Source organism: Thalassophryne amazonica, chromosome 22 (genome assembly GCF_902500255.1).
Source record: "Thalassophryne amazonica chromosome 22, fThaAma1.1, whole genome shotgun sequence".
Taxonomy (NCBI): domain Eukaryota; kingdom Metazoa; phylum Chordata; class Actinopteri; order Batrachoidiformes; family Batrachoididae; genus Thalassophryne; species Thalassophryne amazonica.
Genome location: NC_047124.1, coordinates 7,680,407 through 7,704,112, shown reverse-complemented (window position 1 = coordinate 7,704,112; position 23,706 = coordinate 7,680,407). Strand labels below are relative to the sequence as shown.

Genomic DNA, 23,706 nt, shown 5'->3' with positions numbered 1-23,706 from the left:
CACACTGGAACATGGATTTAGTGGCAAAACGCTTTTGAGATGTTAATAATGGTGAATTGTGGGTGAATTTGTGGAAATCAGGAGAAGCCTTCCGGTGGATTCTCTTGCTCCTGGTTCCTTCAGACCCGTTCTGTGGTATTTCCTAATATCAGACCAGGGAGTGAAGGACCATCACCTGTAGCTCCTTTTGGAACACTGCACCATGGTGTACAATAGCTGGAGCAGTTAAATGTCACATGGCTGAAGGTTATTTCCTCCTTCACAGCTGAAGGAGAAAATAACCAGAAGAAACCAGAGGTTGAAATGATATTTTAATGCGCAGACATGCAGGTGAATATTCGGTACTTGTACTTTTGGATCTGTCTGCAGCTTTTGACACAGTTGATTGTGGTGTTTTATCAGAGAGACTGAGGACATGAGTGGGCATCTCTGGGTCAGTCCTAGATTGGTTTTTGTCCTGTCTCTCTAACAGGCATTTCTCACCTGCTGCAACTAAATATACATCCTCTTCCACCATGCTGTCCTGTGGTGTGCCCCAAGGTTCCGTTCTGGGACCTATTTTACTTGCATTGTATTTGCTCCCATTTGGACACATCTTGAGTTTTTTGATGATGTCTCATATCAATGTTATGCAGATGACATACAGGTGTACATCTCCTTTACTCCAAAAAATGTTTTGAAGGTATCTGTCCTTCCGTGGTGGTACAAGATGCAGACGCCCTCAAACATGTGATCAAATGAGTTGAGTTAGCATTTTGACAAACCAACCCCAAATTAATCTGATTAATAGTCAACAATCTCATTAAATCTGCAACCAACATTCTGCTCATGAAAGGGTTAGAGTGGCCATTTCCAAAAGGTTGGTGTGTTCAATTATCCACAATGCTGCTGGTGCCAAAGTGTCCCTGAGCAAGACACTGAACCCCAAAGCAGCCATCATAGGATTAAGATTAATGTAGCCACAGTCTGAAAACAGGATTAAGATTGTAAGAAATGTTTGGGAATCAGTACTTTGGTCACAGTCTGATCACTTTTGGCAGGTTTGATAAAGAAATAAACGTCTCTCCTGTATCCAGGCAGAATCCAGAGTCTAGCTGTGAGATGCTGCCATCTTGCGGTCAAGTGAAACGGTGCATTTAATCTAACACGACGTCATATAGTTGAGCATAAAATTATACATTTAAAAAAACTGCTTCACAGATAATGGGGATTAGAGAAGTTCAGTCGGGGTTTTTTTTTATGTCAATATGGATAATTTTCTCACAGAAAGGTGGAAGTCTTATAACCAGCAATTAGATTAATTTGAAATTATTGCAAACAAAAATTCAGAAGCTAATGATACTTTATTAATTCAGTGTCAGACGACCAAAGAGTCTGTTGATGATGTCACAAACACCAATATTTCCAATTTATTAGAGAAATCTTAGACTTTGCTGCCCAAAATAATTTAACTTTCTAATATTATAATAACAACCAACTTAAAAACAAATCATTAAAATTTTAAGTAATATCAGAAATGCTCTGAATGATGATAATAATAATAATAATAATAATAATAATAATAATCATCATCATCATCATCATCATCATTAATAAATAGACACATTTTGCCAGTATTTGTAAAGAGATGTGATTCAGTTGAATACATGTTAAAATACATTTTATTTTAAAGAAATCCTCTGTATGATATCTTAAGATGTATAATTTATATCTTGTTTTGGGTTAATGCACATGTGACAGGATGCATTCATCATCCCAAGAGAGATGTGAGACATGAATCCAATTTCCACAATGTAATTTATTTATTTTTGTTTCATTATATTATACATATATAATTACATTATAATATATAATTACATTAAATGATTGCCCACCTCATCTGTCTGTGTGTTTGTGGTGAGTATTTTCTTGCGTCAAAAGTTTTCTTTGATCTCTTTCCCAGTGTTTGAACTTTCATTATGACATCACAAAGTTATATACACATGCAGCTCCTCTGTCAGTTGGCACCTTTTAGTTCTTGAATTGTACTTCATGTTTTGATCAATGACAGTGAACTAACGTTTTAGGATTAAATAAAAAAAAATTGCAAGTAATAAAGCTTTTTGCCCACTAGGTGGTGGTGTCTAACAAAAGTAGCCTCATTATGCAGCACTCCAACCTCCAGCTTGTCATCATGTTCTGATCTCCTCTTGACCTTTTTCCTGCTGTGCTTCACACTAGAATCTCCCTCCAAACAAGTTAGGATTGTAATCCTTTAAAGCTGGCACAGTGATGTTGAAGCTGTGATCTTTTGCGAGAACGTTTCTCCTGCTCTCCAAATGAGGCGGGACAATCAAAGCTAGAAATGTCGCTCTGCTGCTGTAGACTTCATAAAGGCCTTTATCGGGTTAAAAGCAGCAAACCGAGTCAGTGAAGATGGAAAGAGATGACTTTTGAGCAGCCGTGGGAATGAAGAAATTGCCACCATTTTTTGGCTAAAGATTCTGGCAGTTTGCCCTTTTGGTGTTTGTTGTGTTTGTCAAGAAGCCAATTAAGCGCCGTGATCAAGTGCAGGTTTGTGCTGGTTGTCGCCGACAGGACAGAAGACGTCGGGTTGTGTGTACACATCGCAGACGATGGATGGTGCGTTTGGCGACTGCGTGGTTTCTCTCGATAAAGCGGGCGGGACGTCCATCTGTCACCTCGGCTGTGATGATGTGACCTTTAGAGAAGTGGGCCGTCTGTCTGCCCTGTTAACGAGCTTTTGAAGGCGTCAGTTGTACACTTTCCTAATTTGATACTTAATCTGAAACAGTCAGTCAACAGAAAAAATGATCCCCGGAATGTCTATTTTCATAATTTCATACTAATTAAAACCATTTTTATGTAAAACAAACCCTAATTCTGAATTCTCACATGTCGACATTTGCTCCTCTCCACCCTAATAAAGAGCAGCTACCAAGTTTTTGTGTTTTTTAAGTGCTTTATGATTATGCTAAAACTATAAAACTTGTGCTGCTTGCTTGTATTTATTTTATTATTTTTATCTTGTTGTTTCATGTTCTGTATTGTATTGACTTAGAGTAATTACATAAATAATATAAAATAAATACACTTATGATCCTTTTACACCAGGCATGACTTATTTTGACCAGTTTTTATTATTTAAACTGCTTTTTGAATTCAGTTAGCTTGATATTTTATTAGTTATATACTCTGTTATGCTTATACACAGTTAACTTTCAGTTCACGTATTGTAAGATTTTGTTATGTAATCCATTAGCTTGATATTGTCTTTTGTTATACTTTTAGATGTTATTTTGGTGTTCCGTTAGCATTACGTTTCTTTTAGCTTTATTCACCTCCCAGCTCAGTTAACTTGTGTTAACTTCATATTCAGTAAAATGTATGTGTGGTTATCATTTGAGAGAGCTTACTGTTGTCTTAGTTTGATACTTTATTTTGGTCTTTAGTTAGTGTTATGTTGTGTTTAGCTTTATTCACTGAGCAGCTGAGTTAGCTTGTGTTAACTTCATATTCTGTTAAATTTAGGTTCAGTTAGCATTTGAGATAGCTTGATATTGTCTTAGTTTTATAGTTTATTTTGGTCTTCAGTTAGCATTATGCTCCCTTTAGCTTTATTCACCTACAGGCTCAGTTAACTTCTGTAAACGTGATATTCAGTGAAACTTATGTTTGGTTGACCTGATATTGTCTTATTTTATACTTTATTTTGGAGTTCGATTAGCTTTACTTTCCTTTTAGCTTTATTCACTTAGCGGTTCTGTGAACTTGTGTTAACTTCATCTTTGGTAAAAACGATGTTGGCATTTGAGTTAGCGTGATATTGTTTTAGTTTTATACTTTTTTTTTGGCATTTGTTTTTGCTTTAATCACTTAGCGGTTCAGTTAACATGCTAGCTTCATAGTCAGTTAAAATTACATTCAGTTAGCATTTGAGTTAGCATGATATTGTTTTAGTTTTGCACTTTATTTTGGTGTTTTAGCTTTATTCACTTAGATATTCAGTTAACATTTTAGTTAAAGTAATATTGTCTTAGTTTTATACATTATGTTGGTGTTCAGTTAGCGTCATGTTCGTTTTAGCTTTATTCACTTAGTGGTTCAGTTAACGTGTTAGCTTATTTGGTTAAAATGATATTCAGTTAACCTTTGTTTTAGATTGCTGTTGTTTTAGTTTTATACTCAATTATTTTGATGTTCATGTGTCTTTAGCACCAGAGTCAGTTAGCTATTTATTTAGCTTAATGTTCTTTTAACTTTATATCCAGTTGTTTCTTATGCTATATTCAGTTAGCTGTTCATTTAGCTTGGGAGATAACTCCATATTCAGTTAAAACTGGTGCAGATTGTTTTTGTTGTTGTTTGTTTTTTTTGTTTGTTTTTTTTGCATCTATATTCATGATTTTGTTTCCCTTCATAATTCATGTTTTTTTTTTTTTTGCAATTTGTTGTGATTTGCAATTTGATTTGTGGTTTGTAAAATTCTTAGCCATGTGCCAGATTTTGTAAAAACACATTTATTCATTGTAGCAGGTAATTATACACTAAAGAACAGATGGTTATGAATGCTATAATTCCATAAATGCTATTAAACGCCCTTAAGTCTTACATACTGTAGCTTTAACAGACTGCCCCTTGGAGCTTTCTTTGGCTTCAAATCGTTAATCATTTGTTTCCACTTTTCAGCAGCTACAGTGTCTGACAGTCCCGCTTATTTTGTTAGAACTTAAACGAACATTAATATTTTGGTGCAGGATTCATCCAGATTTCATCCTAAATATTCCATGTGCTCACTTTTAAAGCGGTTTCTCATTACCATGAAAACGTTAACCTTGTTTGTTTCACCTCTTTATTAGATTGCAAAATCATTTTCTGAGCCAGAAAGCAAAACGGCTGCAGAAATGCCATTTCGCGTCCCAAAAGCGAGATTTTGTGTTTTTTATCCGTGAGCGGCGGCTGGTGTTCTTCATGAGTCTGGGGGCGGTAATGAGAAACTTATGAGTCTGTTCTTTCCCCTCAGTGCTGCTGCAGAAGACTGATGAGCCCGAACTTGCAAATAAAGTAAAAAAAAAAAAAAAAAAAACCTAATCAGGGGAGGGACACACATGCATTGAATAAAAGGATGGCGTCCTCGTGTGTGCCAGCAAAGACTGATAGCACCAATATGCACTTTACTTCTACGGTGCAAAAAAAAAAAAAAAACACATCTCAGCCTTCAGCTAAACAAGACCAGAGCCACAAACTCAGCCAGCCTCCAAGTGTCTGATCAAGTTGTGTTTTTAAAAGGGGAATAGATAAGATTTATTGCTATAAAATGTCCTTCGAGGCTCCACAGTGACACTGGAGGAAATTCAACGCGCTCCTGTGAAGTATCATAAATGCTAAGCAAGCTGTGCTTTACAATGATGCTTCACATCCACCCCTTCATAAACCAATGACAGCGTGCCACCATGCAAGACTCCGAACTGTATGTACTCCAAGGAGGAATTTGGGGATTAACAACCTTGCTGAATGGCACCTTAATGATGAGAGTAAGACAAGCCCCCTCCCTCCCTCTTGGGGGATTGAACGTATGAGTTAGTCCCAAGGTTGCTTCTCGCACCTTTTAAGGCCACCACTTCCTCCATTTCAGTCCACTAACTAAGAAGTTTATGGTTTTGTTGTTTTGTTTGTCAGCAGAATATCTCAAAATGACATTTACAGACTTCAGTGAAATTAGATGTAGTAGTTTGTGTGTGCAGAGAGAGCTAATTTAAGTTTTAATCAGGATCCAGGTCTTGTCCTTGATCTTTCATCCTCATTTCTTTGATCTGTCATCCTGATTCATTTGAATAATTAGTCCGGATTTCTGGTTACTTCAACAATATGTAACACAGGTCAAGATCCACCCTTTGACCCTGATTACTGGGTCAAAGGGTTTACTTGGAACAAATATGAGGAGTGAAGGTGAGCAGTCAGGATCAAAGACGAGGAGTGAATGTAAGCAGTCTGAATCAAAGCTGAGGATCGAAGGTGAACAGTTGGGATAAAAGATCAGGATCGAAGATGACCACATCCTGATCAAAGATCAGGCTCAAAGGTGAGTGGTAAGGAACAAGGATCAGGATCAAAGGTGAGCCATAGGGATTCAAGGATTAGGATCTAAGGTGAGCATTCAGGATCAACAATAAGGGTCAAAGGTGAGCAATTTGGAGCAATGGTTAGAATTGAAGTTGAACACTCTTGATCAAAGATCGGGATCAAAGCCAGGCAGTCTGGATCAAAGGTGGGCAGCTGGGTCAAGGTCGGGAACAAAGTGAGCATTTATGATCAAAGGTGAGCCGTGAGGATCAAAGATCAGGTTTGAAGGTGGGCAGTCGGGAGCAAAGATCAGGATCAAAGGTGAACCACCTGGATCAAAGTTCTCGATCGAAGGTGGGCACCAGGATCAAAGATGAGGAGTGAAGGTAAGTAGACTGAATCAAAGATGAATGAATGAATGAATGAATGATTCAGCACGCACGATGAGGACCGAAGGTGAACAGCTGGAATAAAAGATCAGGATCAAAGGTGAGCACATCCTGATCAAAGGTGAGTGGTCAGCAACAACAATCAGGATCAAAGGTGAGCCATAGGGATCAGGGTTTAGGATTGACGGTGAGCACTTTGGATCAAACATCAGGATTAAAGATGAGCAGTTGGAATCAAGGATTAGGATCTAAGGTGAGCATTTAGAATCAACACTAAGGATCGAAGGTGAGCAATTGGGAGCAATGGTCAAAATTGTAGTTTAACACTCTTGATCAAGGATCAGTGATCAGGACCAAAGTTGGGCAGTCAGGATCAACGATTAGGACCAAAGCTGGGCGATCAGGATCAAATATCGGGATCAAAGGCAGGCAGTCTGGATCAAAGGTGGGCAGCTGGGTCAAGATCAGGATCAAAGTGAGCAGTCATGATCAAAGGTGAGCCATGAGGATCAAAGATCAGGATCAAATGTGTGCAGTCTGGATCAAAGCTGAGCACCAGGGATCAATATCAGGATCAAAGTGAGTGGTCAGGATCAAAGGTGAATCACCTGGATCAAAGATCTGGATCGAAGGTGGGTAGTCAGGATCAAATATCAGGATCAAAGGTGAGCAATCATAATCAAAGATAAGGATTAAAGATGAGTAATCAGGGTCAAAGATAAGGATCAATGCTGAAAAAGATATAAATAGAAAATGTCAACACTGAATTGTTGGCTGTTGGCGGATGTATGTACTCTCTTGAGTTTACATATAATTACTGGCTTTTCTGTAGCAATCTTGGGACAGAACATGATCAAACAACAGCTTTTTTTGCCCATTGAAGACATTTTTATTTATTTATTTCATTCTTAGGAGGCAAAGCCAGCAGCGACAATCAACAGTATAATCCTGTTTTTTTTTTTTTTCATGGTCGTGATGTTACGCCGCCATTCAGTCTGGTCCACAATGTTGCACAGTTATATCATTTTGAAAAAAAAAGGGGGAAGAAAAAGCTGGTGTTCGTAGCATATTAATACGTTGCTTTAACTGCTGAAGACGATTGCAGGCAGAAAACCTTCACATCACACACACCTCCAGATGCGTGTGTGCAATTTAAAGACTGTATGTAGATGAAGTTAACACTTTTCTGTGTGTTTATGCAGCAGTTTGTGCACAAAATCAGGGACACTCAAATGAGGCTGCAGAGCTGACGGAGGGGTGAGACGTAGGCGGGTTCACATCCAGGCCTTTGCAGCTTCAAGTATAAAGCAAAAAAAAAAAAAAAAAACATTAATGGAAAGTAAAATTGATATAATGTTCAGGCACACATCTTTATTCTAAAAGTGCTGTCAAACTTATGAATCTCACTTTACAACTCTGGATGTTCCCAGTCAGCATATGAATAATGATTGACAGGTGATAGAGCAGAATCAGCGGGTTCATGCTGATGAGCACAACAGCACCCCGGTGGAGATGATTAGAAGCAGCAGCCTCTTCTCTCACCTCCCCGATTATGTTCTCCGTCGTCTCTGTTATTTTACGTGTGAGGAAACAAATAGCTGTCAGCAGCTAAAGCTAACGATACCGCCTGAAACACGTCGGCTTCTGCAGGATGTGTTGATAAATCATCTTCATTTTGGCGGCTTTGTGACAACTTTTCTTCCAGTTTCTGCAATTTATTGCATAAAACCCATCATCAAACATGACATCCAAGAAGAAAACCAACCAGAAGATAATTCTGCATACCTCTCACTCTGCGCTTTCGCGTCAGATTGATGAAGTCGTCTCTATGGATCTTTCCAACATGGAATTTTTGACTTGATTGACCATTCCACTGGGCTTTTCTAAGTCTGAGATTTTTTTTTTCCCACAAGTACTACAGATCACAATAAAACCTGACCAATATATTGGTTGATAGTATCGGCGGATATCGGTTTTATGTCATTGTTGCGTATATGAAAACTTTTTTAACCAAATAACACAGACGGACTGTTTACCCGTTTGACAAAAGCCTGTCTTTATCTCAGCGGCAAGAGGCCTTTTTTTTTGTCTAGTTTTTTTTTTTTCTTTTCCAAATGACAACTTACTGGCAGAATCTCCTCTTTGAGACTAACTTCCAAGGGAGCTTTGAGCTTCACTGAAAACGTCTCGACTGTTAGGAGTTGAAGTTTCCCAGAGGGTGACGAGCACGACCACAGACACATGCCGCAGGAATCCATCTGTATCAAACTGACTTTTTTTTTCCTCGTCTTCTTTCTTTGGGTCTCCCCCATGATGCCACACGTCTTATACAACCCGCTTTGAAATCTTGCACAACGCAGATGAAAATAATGGCCCCTTAGATTTCATCATCTTTCCGTATCTGTGGAGAAATCACAGGCAGCACGAATCAGAGCTTTACAACGGGACAAAATCCAACAACCGACAGAGATGAAGATGGGCTAGGATGACTAGACTCTTGGTCCTAGTTGAACACTCTTGATCAAGGATCAGGATCAGAGATGAGCAGTCAGGATGAACGATCAGAACCAAAGCTGGGCAGTCAGGATCAAAGATCAGGATCAAAGGTGGACAGCTGGGTCAAGATCAGGACCAAAGTGAGTAGTCAGGATCAAAGATGAACTGCAAGGATCAAAGATCAGGTTTGAAGGTGGGCAGTCTGGCTCAAAGGTGGGCACCAGGGATCAAGATCAGGATCAAAGTGAGTAGTCAGGATCAAAGGTGAATCACCTGGATCAAAGATCTGAATCAAAGGCTTGGATGACTAGACTCGGTCAGAAGGAGGTCATCGAATCCTCCACAGTCATCCTGGATGGCAACCACCCAGCAAGACAAATGGCCCATCTCCACTTTGTGAAAGTGCCAACCTCAGACAGGTGAATCATGGGTGTGACCTTGGACTTTTCAAGTTGCTGAGGTCTTCAATACTGGGGCACCTGCACCTTGACATTATGCAGACTGAAGAACACCATGTTTTCATAGTGTCATAGCTGAGGTTCCCTCACAGTGCAGGCAGTACCCCTCATCTGAGTCTCCCTAAGTAACGGTTTGACACAAAGTCATTCCATTGGTACCCAAGGTGACCTACGTAAGACAATGGCTGGATTTCTTTGATACTAAGAGCAAAGAAATCCAGTCATTGTCTTAGGTCACTTATCCAGGTATCAGAACTATACACTAAGATAGGAAGCACTGGGACCCTAAAGACATGGTCCTCCATTCTCCTGCAAAGATATTGGCGTTGCCAGACACCTCCATCCAGTGACCTCACGACTCCATAAGCTCCTCCCAGGTATTTCCCAATCTCAAAGGCCAAGGACACAGAAATAACACGATCAACACCAAGATAAGTGAACCTCTCTACAAGTTTGACACTTTTACCATGAGTCGATAGGCTGAGTCCAGGAAAATGTTAGTCTTGCTCCAAGGTCATCACCAACCCAGACCTACAGACTCTTGACTACGCGTCTGAAGTGGTGCAATAAGGACACAAAAAAATCCCAGCGTTGTCCACAAAGTCAAGCTTAGTCAAATTTTCCTTATAAACAAAGGCACCCAAATCACTGGGCTATATGACCCTACCCAAGACTCAGTCTATAGAAACATGGAACCTCATAGGAGCCAGAACACATCTTTGACCAATACCGGAATTCACTGTGAATACCAAACCCAGTCACACGGCAGTTTGTGGCGGCATTACGAATAGTGCATTCGTCTATGGGTTCATGATGGGGGCACAAAATGGGGCGCTTTTTGTAATAGGCGGGTCCGGGGGTAGGTTATGGTTAGAGTTAGGAGAAGGGGAAGATTATAAGTAGCAAAAAAAAAAAAAAAAACACTTTGGGGGTCAAGTGCACGCATGAAGTCTTATCCTGTCCCTCAAAAGCGGCCTCGCATATTGCGCACAATGGCTGCTGCTGTCTGATACGTCCGTCACAGGCTGCAGCCACATGCACAGATTAGAACTGCAGACTGATCAAGCATGAGCTATCAAAACCAAACTATTTGTGTGGGACCATGTGTGCACTCAGGGATTTGCATGAGGAGAGTGGTGCATTTGTGGAAATATGCAGATATGCAAAAAAAAAAAAATTAATTAAATTGACAAAAAAAATCATAAATACACTAATTAAGGGGGTTGGTTTCCTGAGCAGAATGGTGTCCTCAGTAGGATCACAGTAGCTATTTAATGAAAAAAATGGATTAGAAACATATTTTTTTCAATATCCTGCTTTGATCCAAGTGTATACGACAATAAACTATTCATTTGTTTTGTACTTGTGAGGAAAAACCAAAAAGGTAGTTTTGATCAGAATGAGAGGCGGTGGGATTTCGAGCCTCCAGCCAATGATTACATGGACGATTTAATTTAAGCTGCGGGCGCTGCACAGCTGTACTGTGACGTCACAAACCAGTCCACTGCAGAACATAGACACGCCCCTTTATGCGACCGCTGTTTAATGGCCTGTGAGCGCAAAGTGCAGAGAAAGCTGCAGGACACAATTTATAGCTAATATGATATCTGACCTTTAAAGATGGAAAGAAAAACTAATTGGAAATATTTCTATATGTGTGATCAAAGGCAGATGGATGGAACACAAAATAATTATCTGGAAGCAGCTTTCAGCTGCAGATAGACGTGGAGAATGGATGGGAAAATACAGTGGCGGCTCCGAGGGTCTTTTTTGAGGGGGGCGGTGGGGCAGTGGGTGACAAATTTTCTAATAAACATGCAAATGTGCATTTTTTTTAAAGCTTTTGTGGTCTTTTTTTTTTTTGCCTTTATTTTGTAATACAGTACAGACTGACATGAAATGGTGAGAGAGCGAGACATGTAAATTAGTGCCCAAAGTGAATATCTGGTGTGGAATACAGAAAAATATCTGCATTATATTTTGGTTCACATCACGGTCAAATATTCCCAAATCTAGTTCAGAAACTGCGTTCTGCCTTTTTAATGGGATCTGCTTTGCCACAATTAGCGATGGCGCTAATGTGCAAAATACTTTGACGTCTCGACAAACAAATCCTTTTGAAGAGCGTGAAGAAGACTGTGATTTTCAGCTCAATCAGAATATGGAATCCTGAGATTTACCCCTCATGGTGATGTACCTAGTGAAATGGACTGCATTTATATCGCACTTTTCCATCTGCATCGGATGCCCAAAGTACTTTACAATAATGCCTCACATTCACCCAGATGTCAAGGTGCTGCCATACAAGATACTCACTACACATCGGGAGCAACTAGGGGATGAAGGATCTTGCAAGGGCCCTTAGTGATTTTCCAGTCATCATCACACTGAACTCTGAGCTACATGGGAAAGTTATAAGAGGGACCTTTCAGGCTGTAACACTTGGTGCATATTATCTTTTATGCCTGAATCACTTTGCACTTTAAATACTTCAGTAACATCAGCTTTGGTTTGAGTGAGTTTTGTTCCATTGAGAAAATTTGCCAGAGTGAAGGAACTCAAGAATCCACAACAAGACCCAGCAGTTTATTTTATTTATTCAATTATTTGCCATTTTTAATATTAGATAAATTGGGGTGGGGTGGTCGTTGTGTGGACAGGACATCAGTCTATTACAGTCTCGTACAGTTTCCAATTTCAGTGTTTGATTCATTTCCATATACTATATCTAACAACATATATATTTTCACATCATTTTAAATATTATTTTCCCTGATTATTTTATGATGCCCCCCCCCCCCCCCCCCCCCCCCACGAATTTCTCTCACGCTTGTTAATTTAATGTCCTATTTATTTTGGCACTAACATCATTCCATAGCAGCCTCCTGTTCTGTACGAAGAGCTGCAAAGTCTTTGGTGTTATTTGTTGTTTTTGTTTTTATTCCAGTGCACGCGCACGGGGTTGTGCTTGTGCACGCAGCGTGTTGGAGGCTGTGATGCTCTGACAGATTATTGGTGAGTTTGGAGCAGGAGGCGGCGGCGATAATCCGCCTGCTGCAGCTCCGGTCCAGCCGTCCTCAGAGCTGCGCGCAGCGGGCGTCGGGTCGTCATGGAGCCGCTCAGTCTCCGCCTGTTCCACCTTCCAGAATCTCTGTGGACACACAAAGAATGAAAACATCGACATTCGAGTTTGGGACTAACGAAGGCCGCCGCTGTCTTTGTTCCTGTCGTTATCGGGGCTTTGCGCATCTTGAGCGGTGCGCTGCGCCGTCCGATGCCGGGAGCGCAGCGCTTTGGATGTTTCTGCAGCTTCCTTTTGGCTCAGTAAGGATCAGTTTGGGAGTGTTTGCTCACCATCCATCAGGATTATGATTTTCTCGGAGATGAGCACGGGGACCAACTCTCCAAAGGTGCACCCACCAAACGGGACCAGGTTTTACACGTTCCAGGCAAGTGCGCGCGCTCCGAGGCGCTGCTGGTGCTTTTTCCTTTCTTCAGGTGCAGTGAGCTGTTAGTGCTTTGTGCGCACAGTAGGAAGGTTAAAAAAAAAAAAAAAAATCAAAAGTACAGGTTCATAATTAATGATACAACTTCTTACATTTTAAATCCACTGATACCAGTATCAATATCTGCAAACACCAATACCAACTGATACTATGTGCCGATACCACAGCTTTTGTTTTTGTTCTTGAATTAAATGTGTCAGCCTGATTGTGTGGAACTATTGGATATTTTTTTAACTCTTCCAAGGAGATATCTGATTTTCTTTCTTTTAGAAAGAAAAATATGTGAATCCATTTAATGGGAAGTTCACTCACAACTTGGTTCAGTTGTTAGATGGAGGCAGACTCCCCCCTCCAACACACACAGACAGAAATGTATTTATTGCAAAAATTAATACCACTAGAACTGTAATTATGCCCCTCCCGCATTAATATAATAAATTTAATAATTGATTATATTAATACATTAAATAATAAATAGCAATATAACAATAACAATGTAATAAAAAAAAATTAATTCTGATGGTCCAGCAAGTTGTATTTTTATTTTATATATTCATTATTGCAAAAAATTGCACTTTTGCAACTTATTTATGTAGTCTCTGCACCATTGAAATGTTGACATCCTCAGAGCAAACAAACCCTTGAATACAATCTGGGATCTTTGGCGCCCTTCTAACGGGACTAAGTGGAACAGTGGATTTATTTTATCCGTCCTCTTTGGGTCGGATTATTTTGGTCAGTATCTGCAGTGATACTGATGTGGTGCATCAGGTCAGTGACTCATCATAAAGTTCTGTTTTATTAATCTGATCTGATAACTGAAAGGATTTTGCAGGCTGTTTATGAATTTATTTAAATATTTACTGTTTTATTTGGAGGTAATGTGCCGATTTGTCACCACATTTACTCAGAAATGTTGGGTCACGTATTCATGACACTTGGTGCATCCAGCACATTTTCTTTATTATTTGTATGGCAGTGAAACAGCGCCCCCATCAGGACAGTCAGAGAGGTCATATTGTACCAAATCTGCTTCTTTCCTTAAGGGTTTTATGTCAAATAGTTCCGTTTGATAATTCTGTCAATCTGCATGTTGAAATTCTTGTTACGAGCTAAATTTACGCTTGAAGTTGTTCCTTTTTGGTAGAGCCAGACTGATATGGATTTTTTGAGGCCGATGCCAATAACGATATTTGGATGAAAAAAATGCTGATAATCGATACATTGGCTGATTTGCCGATAGCCGATAAATCAGCCGATCAGCTGAATGTTTCAACCTTTTAGCAGTAAACAAAAGTTTTTCATGCTAGAAATAAGGTCCACACAACATGGGCTTAATAAAAAGTGTGACCGATGCAATGAAGCACATTTGACACATTACTACTACTATTACTACATAGACAATCAAACTGAGTTGAACTGAAACGGCAGAAATGTGGGGTGAATGTAATCGCAAAGTTATTACAAACAACATCCTTATAAACTTACTTGTATGCTTTTGTCAACCAATCAGTGCAGTGTGACGGCGAAGTACGGGCGCCGGTGATGAACACATTTAAGCAGGGGTGAAGCAGCTCTCAGTTGAATGGAGTCAGAGCTCCATCTACTGGACAAACAGTGCAAGGACATTTTACATTGTCGACACAAACTTTATTTCAGTAACTGTTCTGCTTATGAGAAATTATCGGCATTCTATCGGCAGAATTTCGGCCAATAGTGAGTACTTTGAAAAGGGCTTATATCGGCCGATAATATCGCCCGGCTGATATATCGGTCGGGTTCTACTTTTTGGAGAGACACGCCCCCCTCGACTAACTGACCTATCAGAAGATGAGAACTGGTCAGCTTGTGCTACTTTTTGTTATTTTTGCTCATTATGATGATCTGTATCCATCAGGTCAGTGATCTGCTGAGTTCTATTTATGATGCTGATATCACAGTTTCTGTGAATCTGAGTGATTCAGGGCGGAGCTTCATCCTGGTGATTTGTCTCACTCCCTGTACATCTGCAAAGTGTGTTTGTTTGTTTGTTTGTTTGAGTCCTGCATTGGTTATTGCGATGAGCAGATTCCATCTGGTCTCAGAGCCCATGCATGCAAATGAAGCAGTTAATATTGATCAAAGCCATTCCCCACTATGTGACGTTTGGAGTGAAGCCAGCGCTTTTGGATGATATTTGAGTGACAGCTAGCATGCAGGGCAGGTCGAAAGCCCAGCTAGCAGAAGATGCTAGCTGGGCCTTCCACCAAGATCCCACAATGATACCTTCAGATGTTTGTTTGGTCCAGAGCACAAAGATATTCAGTAAAATAAACCAGAAAATTTTCACACTGTGACCACACCCATAATTATTATTCATTTGATGGCTTAAAATACATTTAACTGATGCGTTACTTAAAAATGGTTGTGAATGGCAAAACTAGCTACAGAGACTAAAACAGTTTTTTTTTAATTTCGCAGCTTGTCAACATGTCACTGTGGACATTTTAACATGGGGTTCTACGGGGAGTGACTTGCTTTTGGAGCCAACATCAGGTGGCCATTCAAGGAACTGCATGTTTTGGCATTTCTTGCCTTGGCTTCATTTCTCAGCAGCAGAGGCGCCTGTTTGATTATTGCCAAAAGTTCACGCTCCAAACCTGGAAATCCAGAGATTTCTGGAAAAATTTTGTCTCTGAACGTTGGAGTTTTGTGTTTGAGTCACCAGTGAGGGAGAATGAAGAGACCACAGTCGGAAACGGCAGGGCGGTAAACACGTCTGGTGATATTTTCGGCACGTTGGCAGTGTAAATAACAACAAGGCCACAGGCTGCAAAAGGCGAATGAGTCACAGCGTCCATATAAGTCACTAAATCCAGCATCGTGTGTTTGTTTGCCCTCCAACCGCTGAGCCTGTGTGACTCACAGTTGAAGTTTTTCCTGTTTGGTGTTCATAGAATTCCTGTCAGATCATTTGTTCGCATGTAGTCTGGGATATCACAAAATCAAAGGGAGAAAATTCCAAAAATTCCTCTTCGAGGGAATTTGTCAGGCTTCTTCAGTACGCGTAAATCCCACCTGTTCCACCCTTTTGATGATAACGGTCTCAGCCATCGCTCTGTAAAAGTGCTTTTAACACATTTGAGCATCATTCCTTTCGGATTGTTTACCGACTCCTAACGACATTCCTTTTATCATCTTCATTTGCCATGATAAAATCAGCCAAATGGAATGAAGTTGCACAGCAGGTTCCTTTCTGGTGCTTTTCGTGGCGGTGAGGTTATTTGCTTCCCTCCTTTCAGTTGTGTGTAAAGTCTCTCTATTAACCTGCACTTTATGATTCAGGATGAAGAAGTCAGCGGTGATAAAAACATTCATTTCCACCTTGTTATCGTGAAAAATAACCCTTTTATTTTTGCACTCCTGAGGAGGAATGGAGTAGGTTATTCTACTTCTTTCCTGGGTTTTTCTATATTTAGTGGTGTTGTTCTGACGCCCAGAGATATTACTCCTATGGGACAGACGCGGCTTTAGGGTGGGACTAATGGGGCCCTAACCTCCTCAAGTAATCATTAAAGGTGCACAGTCCCTTTCTCGATTTATTAAATATCCAAGAAATGAATTCTCAGGAAGTATTTAGTAAAAGTCGAAAGGCACCCAGATGATGTACTACCACCACAGCGCACAAACAGACTACACACTGCTATCCCATGATGCACCTGGAGCCTGGTAACATGGAAGAAGAGCTTCCCAGGAAAATTCAAAGACGTTAGCAGACAACAACTTGTCCGGAAAGCCCTCACAATATGTGGGTACCCATGATGGTCCCTGGATGAGGTGCAGAAGTCCCAAAGAACAAAGAGACCAGATAGACAGGAGACGGAGACAAGAAGAAGAGGAGTGTCTCTCCCTTATTTAGCAGGAGTAGGGAAAAACTATAGAGGATCTTCAGACAGCACAAAATCCCAGTTTATTTTAAACCTGTTAACACCTTGAGACAGAAATTAGTTCACCCTAAGGACAGGATCCATAGTTACAAACAGAGTAATGTAGTGTATTCTATCAGATGTCAGGAAAACTGTAACGAACACTACATAGGTGAGACTAAGCAGCCGTTACACAAAAGGTTATACCAGGACTGCAGAGAGGGCGCCAGTGGACCTCAGTCTGCAGTTCATCTCCACCTTAAAGACACTAACCACATGTTTGAGGACGAGGACAGGGAAGTTAAAATCTTGAGAGAAGAAGAAATGGTTTGAGAGAGGAGTGAAGGAGGCATTGTATGTGAAACATTTGAAACCCAGCCTTAATTGGGGAGGGGGTCTGAGACAAGCTTTGTCCCCTGTTTACAATGGGGTACTCAGGTGAACACCCCATGAACTTTTGTTCATGATAATGAGTCATTCACGTCATCAGGAGAGCCGTCAGGAGAGGCGTCAGTCCCATCGTTAGGAGGGACAGCTACCCTGTCATTAGGAGGATGCTAACAAGAGCACAATAGGTGCTAATTAAAGCAATTGTTTAGTCACTAGCCAATAGCCGTCTGCCTCTCGGTAGGAGGGGTCTGGTTAGGTTTAAAACTCCAGCTTTTGTAGCTTCTGTTTGTTCTTCTCTGCAAGAGTCAAGACAGAAGTCAGACTACCAGAGCAAGAATTTTAGCTGAGGAAGCTTCTGCGATTTGAAGCGAAACATCCTGGCATCAAGCAACGCAGTCCAGTCGAAGATTCAAGCTCCTCTACGACGTTAGCAGACATATATGAAAATGGTAGCAGCATACGAGCGACAAAGGCATTGCACAAATATACACCCAGAAGAGTCTGCCGTTGCAAAATAGGAATTTTTGCCACATACGTGGGTATGCATAGTAAATATCCGGGTCAAAGGACTGGTAAGATGGTGGCAGTGTAGTACGTTGGAATTGTATCCCTACTACTCACGCGATTACTTCTAGTATTTACTACAGTAACTGTTGGGTAGTACGTGCTAGCCAACATTGAGTCCATTGTTTTCTACTGGAAATATGATATCTGTCAAGAATATATTTAGTTGGTCCTGTACACAGCTGTATCCATGGGGCCAATGAGAACATAACCATAGTCTGCAGGCTATCTCTATGGAGTGTGGGGATTTAAAAAAAAAAGACTTTCCCCGACTTTTCCAAAGTGGTGTGCCTGCTCAGGAGGATTATTGTATTTATCCTGAAAGTGTGATGTATGTAAAGTTGTTGTGATTATTACCCACACACCAGACACTGTAGACGTCATCTTTTTAAAAAATAATTTGAAGTTCTAAACTTAGATCTACTTAAATTTTTTTAATAAAATGTTTATAATGCTGACACAAAGACAGTTTTTTTTTCTTTCCTTTTTTTTTTTACTTGTGCAGTTCATTTCCAATGTTAGTATAATAGTTAAATATTTTATTTGAAAATCGACCTTCAGGACCATGGGTAAAATGCCCTTGATTTCATTGTTCTTTAGGTTCTTAAAAAAAATTCTAATTCTTACGAGTCCAAACAGTGACTTTGCCTCAGAGAAATTGTGATGATTCTTTTTTTCTTATTTGTGACATTTACTAATAGCAAAAATAATCTCCTGATGAATTGTTCTGGAAAATAGTCATTAGCTGCCACTCTGAATGCGTCACACTTTGCAGATGCTCTCAGACTGTTTTCCAACATTAATTGGCATCGGAGAAAATTTAAATGAGCTTAAAATGAGTATTTTTGCTTTGTGGGATTGTTTGTCCTTGTATTGGAAACCCCATTATCCCTATCTCATAATGCCCTGTCATACAATTTGTCAGGGGTGAGCGGGCAGCAAAACAACTTTTAATTGTTGCCCAGTTTGTCCTTGGTTGTCAAATTAGTTCTGCGTGTGATTAAGTTCCCTCAGGTAGAATACCTTTGCCCCGAAGGACTGGTGGAGGTTCCGGTGCTTTGTTTTCCATACAGCCTCTAATGCAACGCGAGCACAATGTACTCTAAGGCTGCATTCACATGTTGGCAGTATAAAAAAACATCATACTCATCATCAGAGCACACTAACTGTTGTCTGCAGTGGCAGACTGTAGGTGATGTTAGTTGCGGCCATTTTTCACTGTTAACAGCACGGACAGTAGTATTCTTCATTGCAAGATACAACAGTATTTTAGTGTTTTTGTCATAACACAGCAAGCCCTGGCTCTGATGGTACCTTAAAAAGTTAACTTTTTGTGAAGATATAGATTAATTTCTCTCTATATTATCACACAAGTTATTCACACTTACCTGTTTGAAATGGGCCAACTCTCTGCACTTACCATATTTTCTGTAGTATAATTTCCACCTGTCAGAAAATGCCTCTTGAAGAGGGGGAACACATATATGTCACACTTTTTGGTGTGTGTGGAATTCACATTTTAATATGCCATTTCCCTTGGGGGGCAAGCTTAAGAATGGACAGGAGCTCAGTAGCACTTGTCCACACCATAGCATGTGCTGCTACTTAAACATATAGGGCCACTAAGCTTTTTATGATTTAAGGCATAAAAAGAATTTTAGCTGGCACAACTATAATAAATTTTTTTTTAGCTGTTAAATAGGGGATTCATAATATATCATTACCAATATGATCAAAATTTGCGTTGTCTAGAAAAATTTAATAAAAAGTTCCTGTGAAGGGAAAATTTTCAAAAGAACAGACAGCCTTGATACTTATGGCAGCGAAGGTTGAGACCAACGGTGACGTCATAGGTCACGTGGGGGCTTCCCCAGACATTCACGAAGCATTATGTGAAGGACACAGTGGTAGCCAGTCAGAGTAGAGCGGTAAAATGATGTCACTGGCTGGTCTCTCTCTGGCTCCGAACTCAACATGGTGGAAAACCCTCTGAAACTGTGGCGTTTCGGAGTAAATTGAACATGTTTCTCATATATTATGTGAAAACACCTCTGGAGTGATTTACAAGACTGTTGATGAACATCAGCATCAAAGGTTACTTTGGGTTTATTCAAAAGCTTGTGCATGCACACACACATGCCCTCCTGCAGATGGCGCCCTTATGGAATTACCCCCAGATAAATATGTTCTCTTGATTAAAATGAGTTGTAATTTTACAGGTCGTATCTAAAATAAACCGACGCTATAATGCTTGGATTTCAGGAGAAACTAAATTTTGCCAGTTTCGCAAAATGTGGCTGGTCCAACAGCTTTAACATACACACTTTTACATTCTAAAAATAAGCAAGATGGACAAAAACAAATAAACAAACAGACATGCATTGGACAACATATTGAATGTTTGTTGATGCAGATGAACACTGCTTGCAGGCCCACAGCGCCGGAAAAAGTGCAATAAAAATGTGATTTTTTTTTTCTCTCATCAGCTCTTTAATTTGAGATTTTGAGCATTGTTGTCGTGTGCTTTTTTGTTTGTTGAGTACGTTGATTCCTGTGAAAGCCATGTATAAATAGTCAGTAGTATTATGAATAATTAATGCATGATTTTTCAGTAAACGTATAAAACACACTGGAGTATAACTCGCAGGACCTCCTGAACTAGTAAAAAAAGAAAAACCTGTGAGTTGTACCCTGGAGAATATGATACATGATCCATTCCTCGTTGCCCGTCTTCCTCTCCTGGCAGGTGGTAAAAATTAAACATTTCTAACTTTTGACAGCAAGTAATGCGGTTTCTGTGCTTACAGCCAACATGTGAACGCAGCAGTACGCTGTGAGGTCGATACTGTGCTGCTAATGGAAAGCGATTGGATAACAGAAACGAGGTAACCTGACTACCAAATCTAATGAGCACCCGAGTTGCACCAAGAGTTGGCAGTTAACTTTCAGACAGATTGTCAGAAGTCCCCCCCCCCACCCCCCACCCCAGTCCCAAAATATTCCAATAGACTGTCACTCATCACTCATCTTCAACTGCTTATCCGGGATCGGGCCGCGGGGGCAACAGCTCTAGCACAGGACCCCAGACTTCGCTTTCCCCAGACTGTCATTAAAGTGGAAACGATTCACATCTCTCTCCTTTTGTTTCCGCTTCCACAGCAAACAAAAATGTGGTAGGTTTGGTTTGCGACGAGCGTCCTCGGGGCTGCGACCAAGGCCGACCCTCACTTAATCAAACCATTAAAGCCGCGCCACGTTTGGCTCTCCTTCCTGACAGTCTGATAAAGAGTTTGCATTCAGAGTTTGACAGAAAAGACAAACGACAGAGCCGCGGACGCTGATTAAAAAGTGCTCCTTCTCATTTTGCTCGCCACTTACCTTCACGCGCCAGCGTTTAGAGGCTCTGACTGAACGTTTGCTGCACGCTGCTTAAGCTGAAAGCAGAAGTAGCTGCATGTCGCTGCGTTGTCTTATGTAGAAATCAGCACCCGTGCACATATTCACACCCTCACACCTGCACACGGTCACAAGCAGGATCAGGCTGCTGGAACAGGCGAGGCCTGAGAGAAGCCATGAATCATCAAACGACACCAGACGGTGTGAATGACAAATACTTTCTCTGAGCACAGATTCCACTCGTGATGACACCGCCTGGACTTGATTTTATTCACTCAACAACTCCATCTGATTTTTGTGGACTCATTCTAGTCTTGGCATCAGACACAACAAAGTTACATGAGCATTTTCTACTCGTCCAGCAGATATCCAGCAAAGCTTTTCTGTGACTTTGATCCATAGATCTTCCCAACAGACTCTCTGGTGGCCTATATTTGCTAGTTGTGTTCTTTAATGTCTTTGTTTCCATTTTGCTTTAGTTTTTTGGCACTTTAAATCACCAATGTGCCCTTTGACGCACCAACAGCATGCTGGGAAATGGATTTTCCCAAGACGGTGTGGTATTTTGTCAAAGTTTTACCCATGTGCTTCCGAATTAATTTTTTTTAACCAGATAACATGAGGTTTGATTGTACTGTTGATTGTGAATCCTTCATTTGAATACTATGGAACAAAATTATAGTGGCATTGAAGAAAATTGTTTTTATGATTAAATCTTAAAATTCAAAGGGACTACAGGTTTATTAGGAGCGACTGAGAAGTTTTGAGCCTGACTCGGAAAAAGTAGGGATGTGGTTCTCCATCTTTTGCATTCTGAGAAACCAACATTTCTCGATGTGTGAAGTTTTGACTCACTGGGTGCAATGTTGAAAAATTATGGTTTGTTACAATGCAAAAGATGGAGAACCACACCCTACTTTTTCTGGGTTAGGCTCAAAACTTCTCAATTACCCCTAGTAAATCACTTGTCAACCAAAAAAGCCAAAATGTTTATTTGTTATTGGATTTATTTCTTACTATACGTTCTAAAAAAAGTTTTCTGCTCTGTGCACATCTGATCCCCTCAGACTCCAGAAGTAAGTCTCTCTGGCATAAATATTGTGCCAAATCCCAAGGCAGATCTGTCCTGAAGAACTGGATACAGATGAAAAGATGAATAACAATAATTAATGAAAATCAGAGGTAAAATTGCTGAAAATATGCATCATAAACTAGGGATGATTTTTCTTCTGTGTATAATTTAATGCCCAAAACGTACTGAATTCACAAAGACTTCAAAGACAAAATCGACATATAACATTACTTGTTATATCCTATTGTTCTTACCAACATGCTTATTTTATGTTATTTCATTTTCCTCCCACTTATATTTAGATATTTTATACTTAGTTATATATATATATATATATATATATATATATATATATATATATATATATATATATATATATATATATATATATATATATATATATATATATATATTTGGGCATTAGAGCTGAAACAACTAATTGAGTTAATCCATTAAAATTGATTTTTGAAATAGTTGTCAACTAATTTAGTCATCAATTAGTTGCTAAATAACGTTTCATCCATATAATCAACCGAGCTTTGCTTTGAATCTTGAACCAATGGAGTGCTTCGAGCTGCTGCTTCGTTGGTTTCATTTGTTTTACTTCACTTTATCTTAATTTTTCTCCACTAAAACCCTAAAGAGCATATGTCTGTGAGGAATATTTACCTTTTTTATGCTCAACTGACTGTTATGGTCTTCTGAAACAGTTGACAGATATATTTTATGCTAACACCGATGCTAACGCCGATGCTAACGCTGATGCTAACACGTTAGCATGTCTATGGTGTTTTCATTGTTAAAGTTAGCATTAGCTGCTGGCATTTCAGCGTGTTTGTGCATTTGTTTTCTGTATAATAATTAATGGCTCAGCGTTTGTTGTAAAAGAGTCAAATATATTACAAGTTATAATATTTTTTATTTATTTTTATTTATATATTAATAATAATAGCAATAATATAGTAATAATAACTAATAACGCTACAATACAATTTTAGACAAAGAGACATGAGTCACATGTGTCATTGTGAAATGACCACATAGTTTACAAGTTATACAGAGAATGTTGCACATATAATGAGTCAGACTACAGTTTTTGATTTAGGTTTTATGGTTAACTGGTTATGCTAATTGCTCATTTGCAGCAACAACAATACCTCTTTTTTCACCATATATTTTATAACATATGTTTCAATGTTGTTTTATGGCAACTCAGCACTTTGATAAAGCAATGCCATTTGAAATAATTATTTTTGTTCTTTATTATAAACTGTTTTATTCTTTCAAAATCAAATCAATTTTATTTATATAGCACCAAATCACAACAAGCAGTTGCCCCAAGGCGCTTTATATTGTAAGGCAAAAGCCATACAATAATTACAGAAAAACCCCAACGGTCAAAACGACCCCCTATGAGCAAGCACTTGGCGACAGTGGGAAGTTATTTTATATTTCAACAGCCAAGGG

The 23,706-nt window shown here is 39.7% G+C and overlaps 1 protein-coding gene across 10 annotated transcripts in view; it reads left to right on the top strand.

Annotated features, from left to right (window-relative positions):
• ppfia2 (PTPRF interacting protein alpha 2) overlaps nucleotides 1-23,706 on the top strand; it is a 231,197-nt gene that overhangs the window by 63,065 nt on the left and 144,426 nt on the right. The window contains exon 1 of one of the 10 annotated variants that reach the window (XM_034163800.1): nucleotides 12,431-12,855. The exons of 8 other annotated variants lie outside the window; for them this stretch is intronic. In XM_034163800.1, the coding sequence (XP_034019691.1) occupies nucleotides 12,775-12,855 (81 nt within the window). In that variant the 5' untranslated portion in view covers nucleotides 12,431-12,774. Of the gene's footprint in view, nucleotides 1-12,430; nucleotides 12,856-23,706 lie in introns of those variants that run through there. One more of the 10 variants, XM_034163801.1, reaches the window with a different exon arrangement.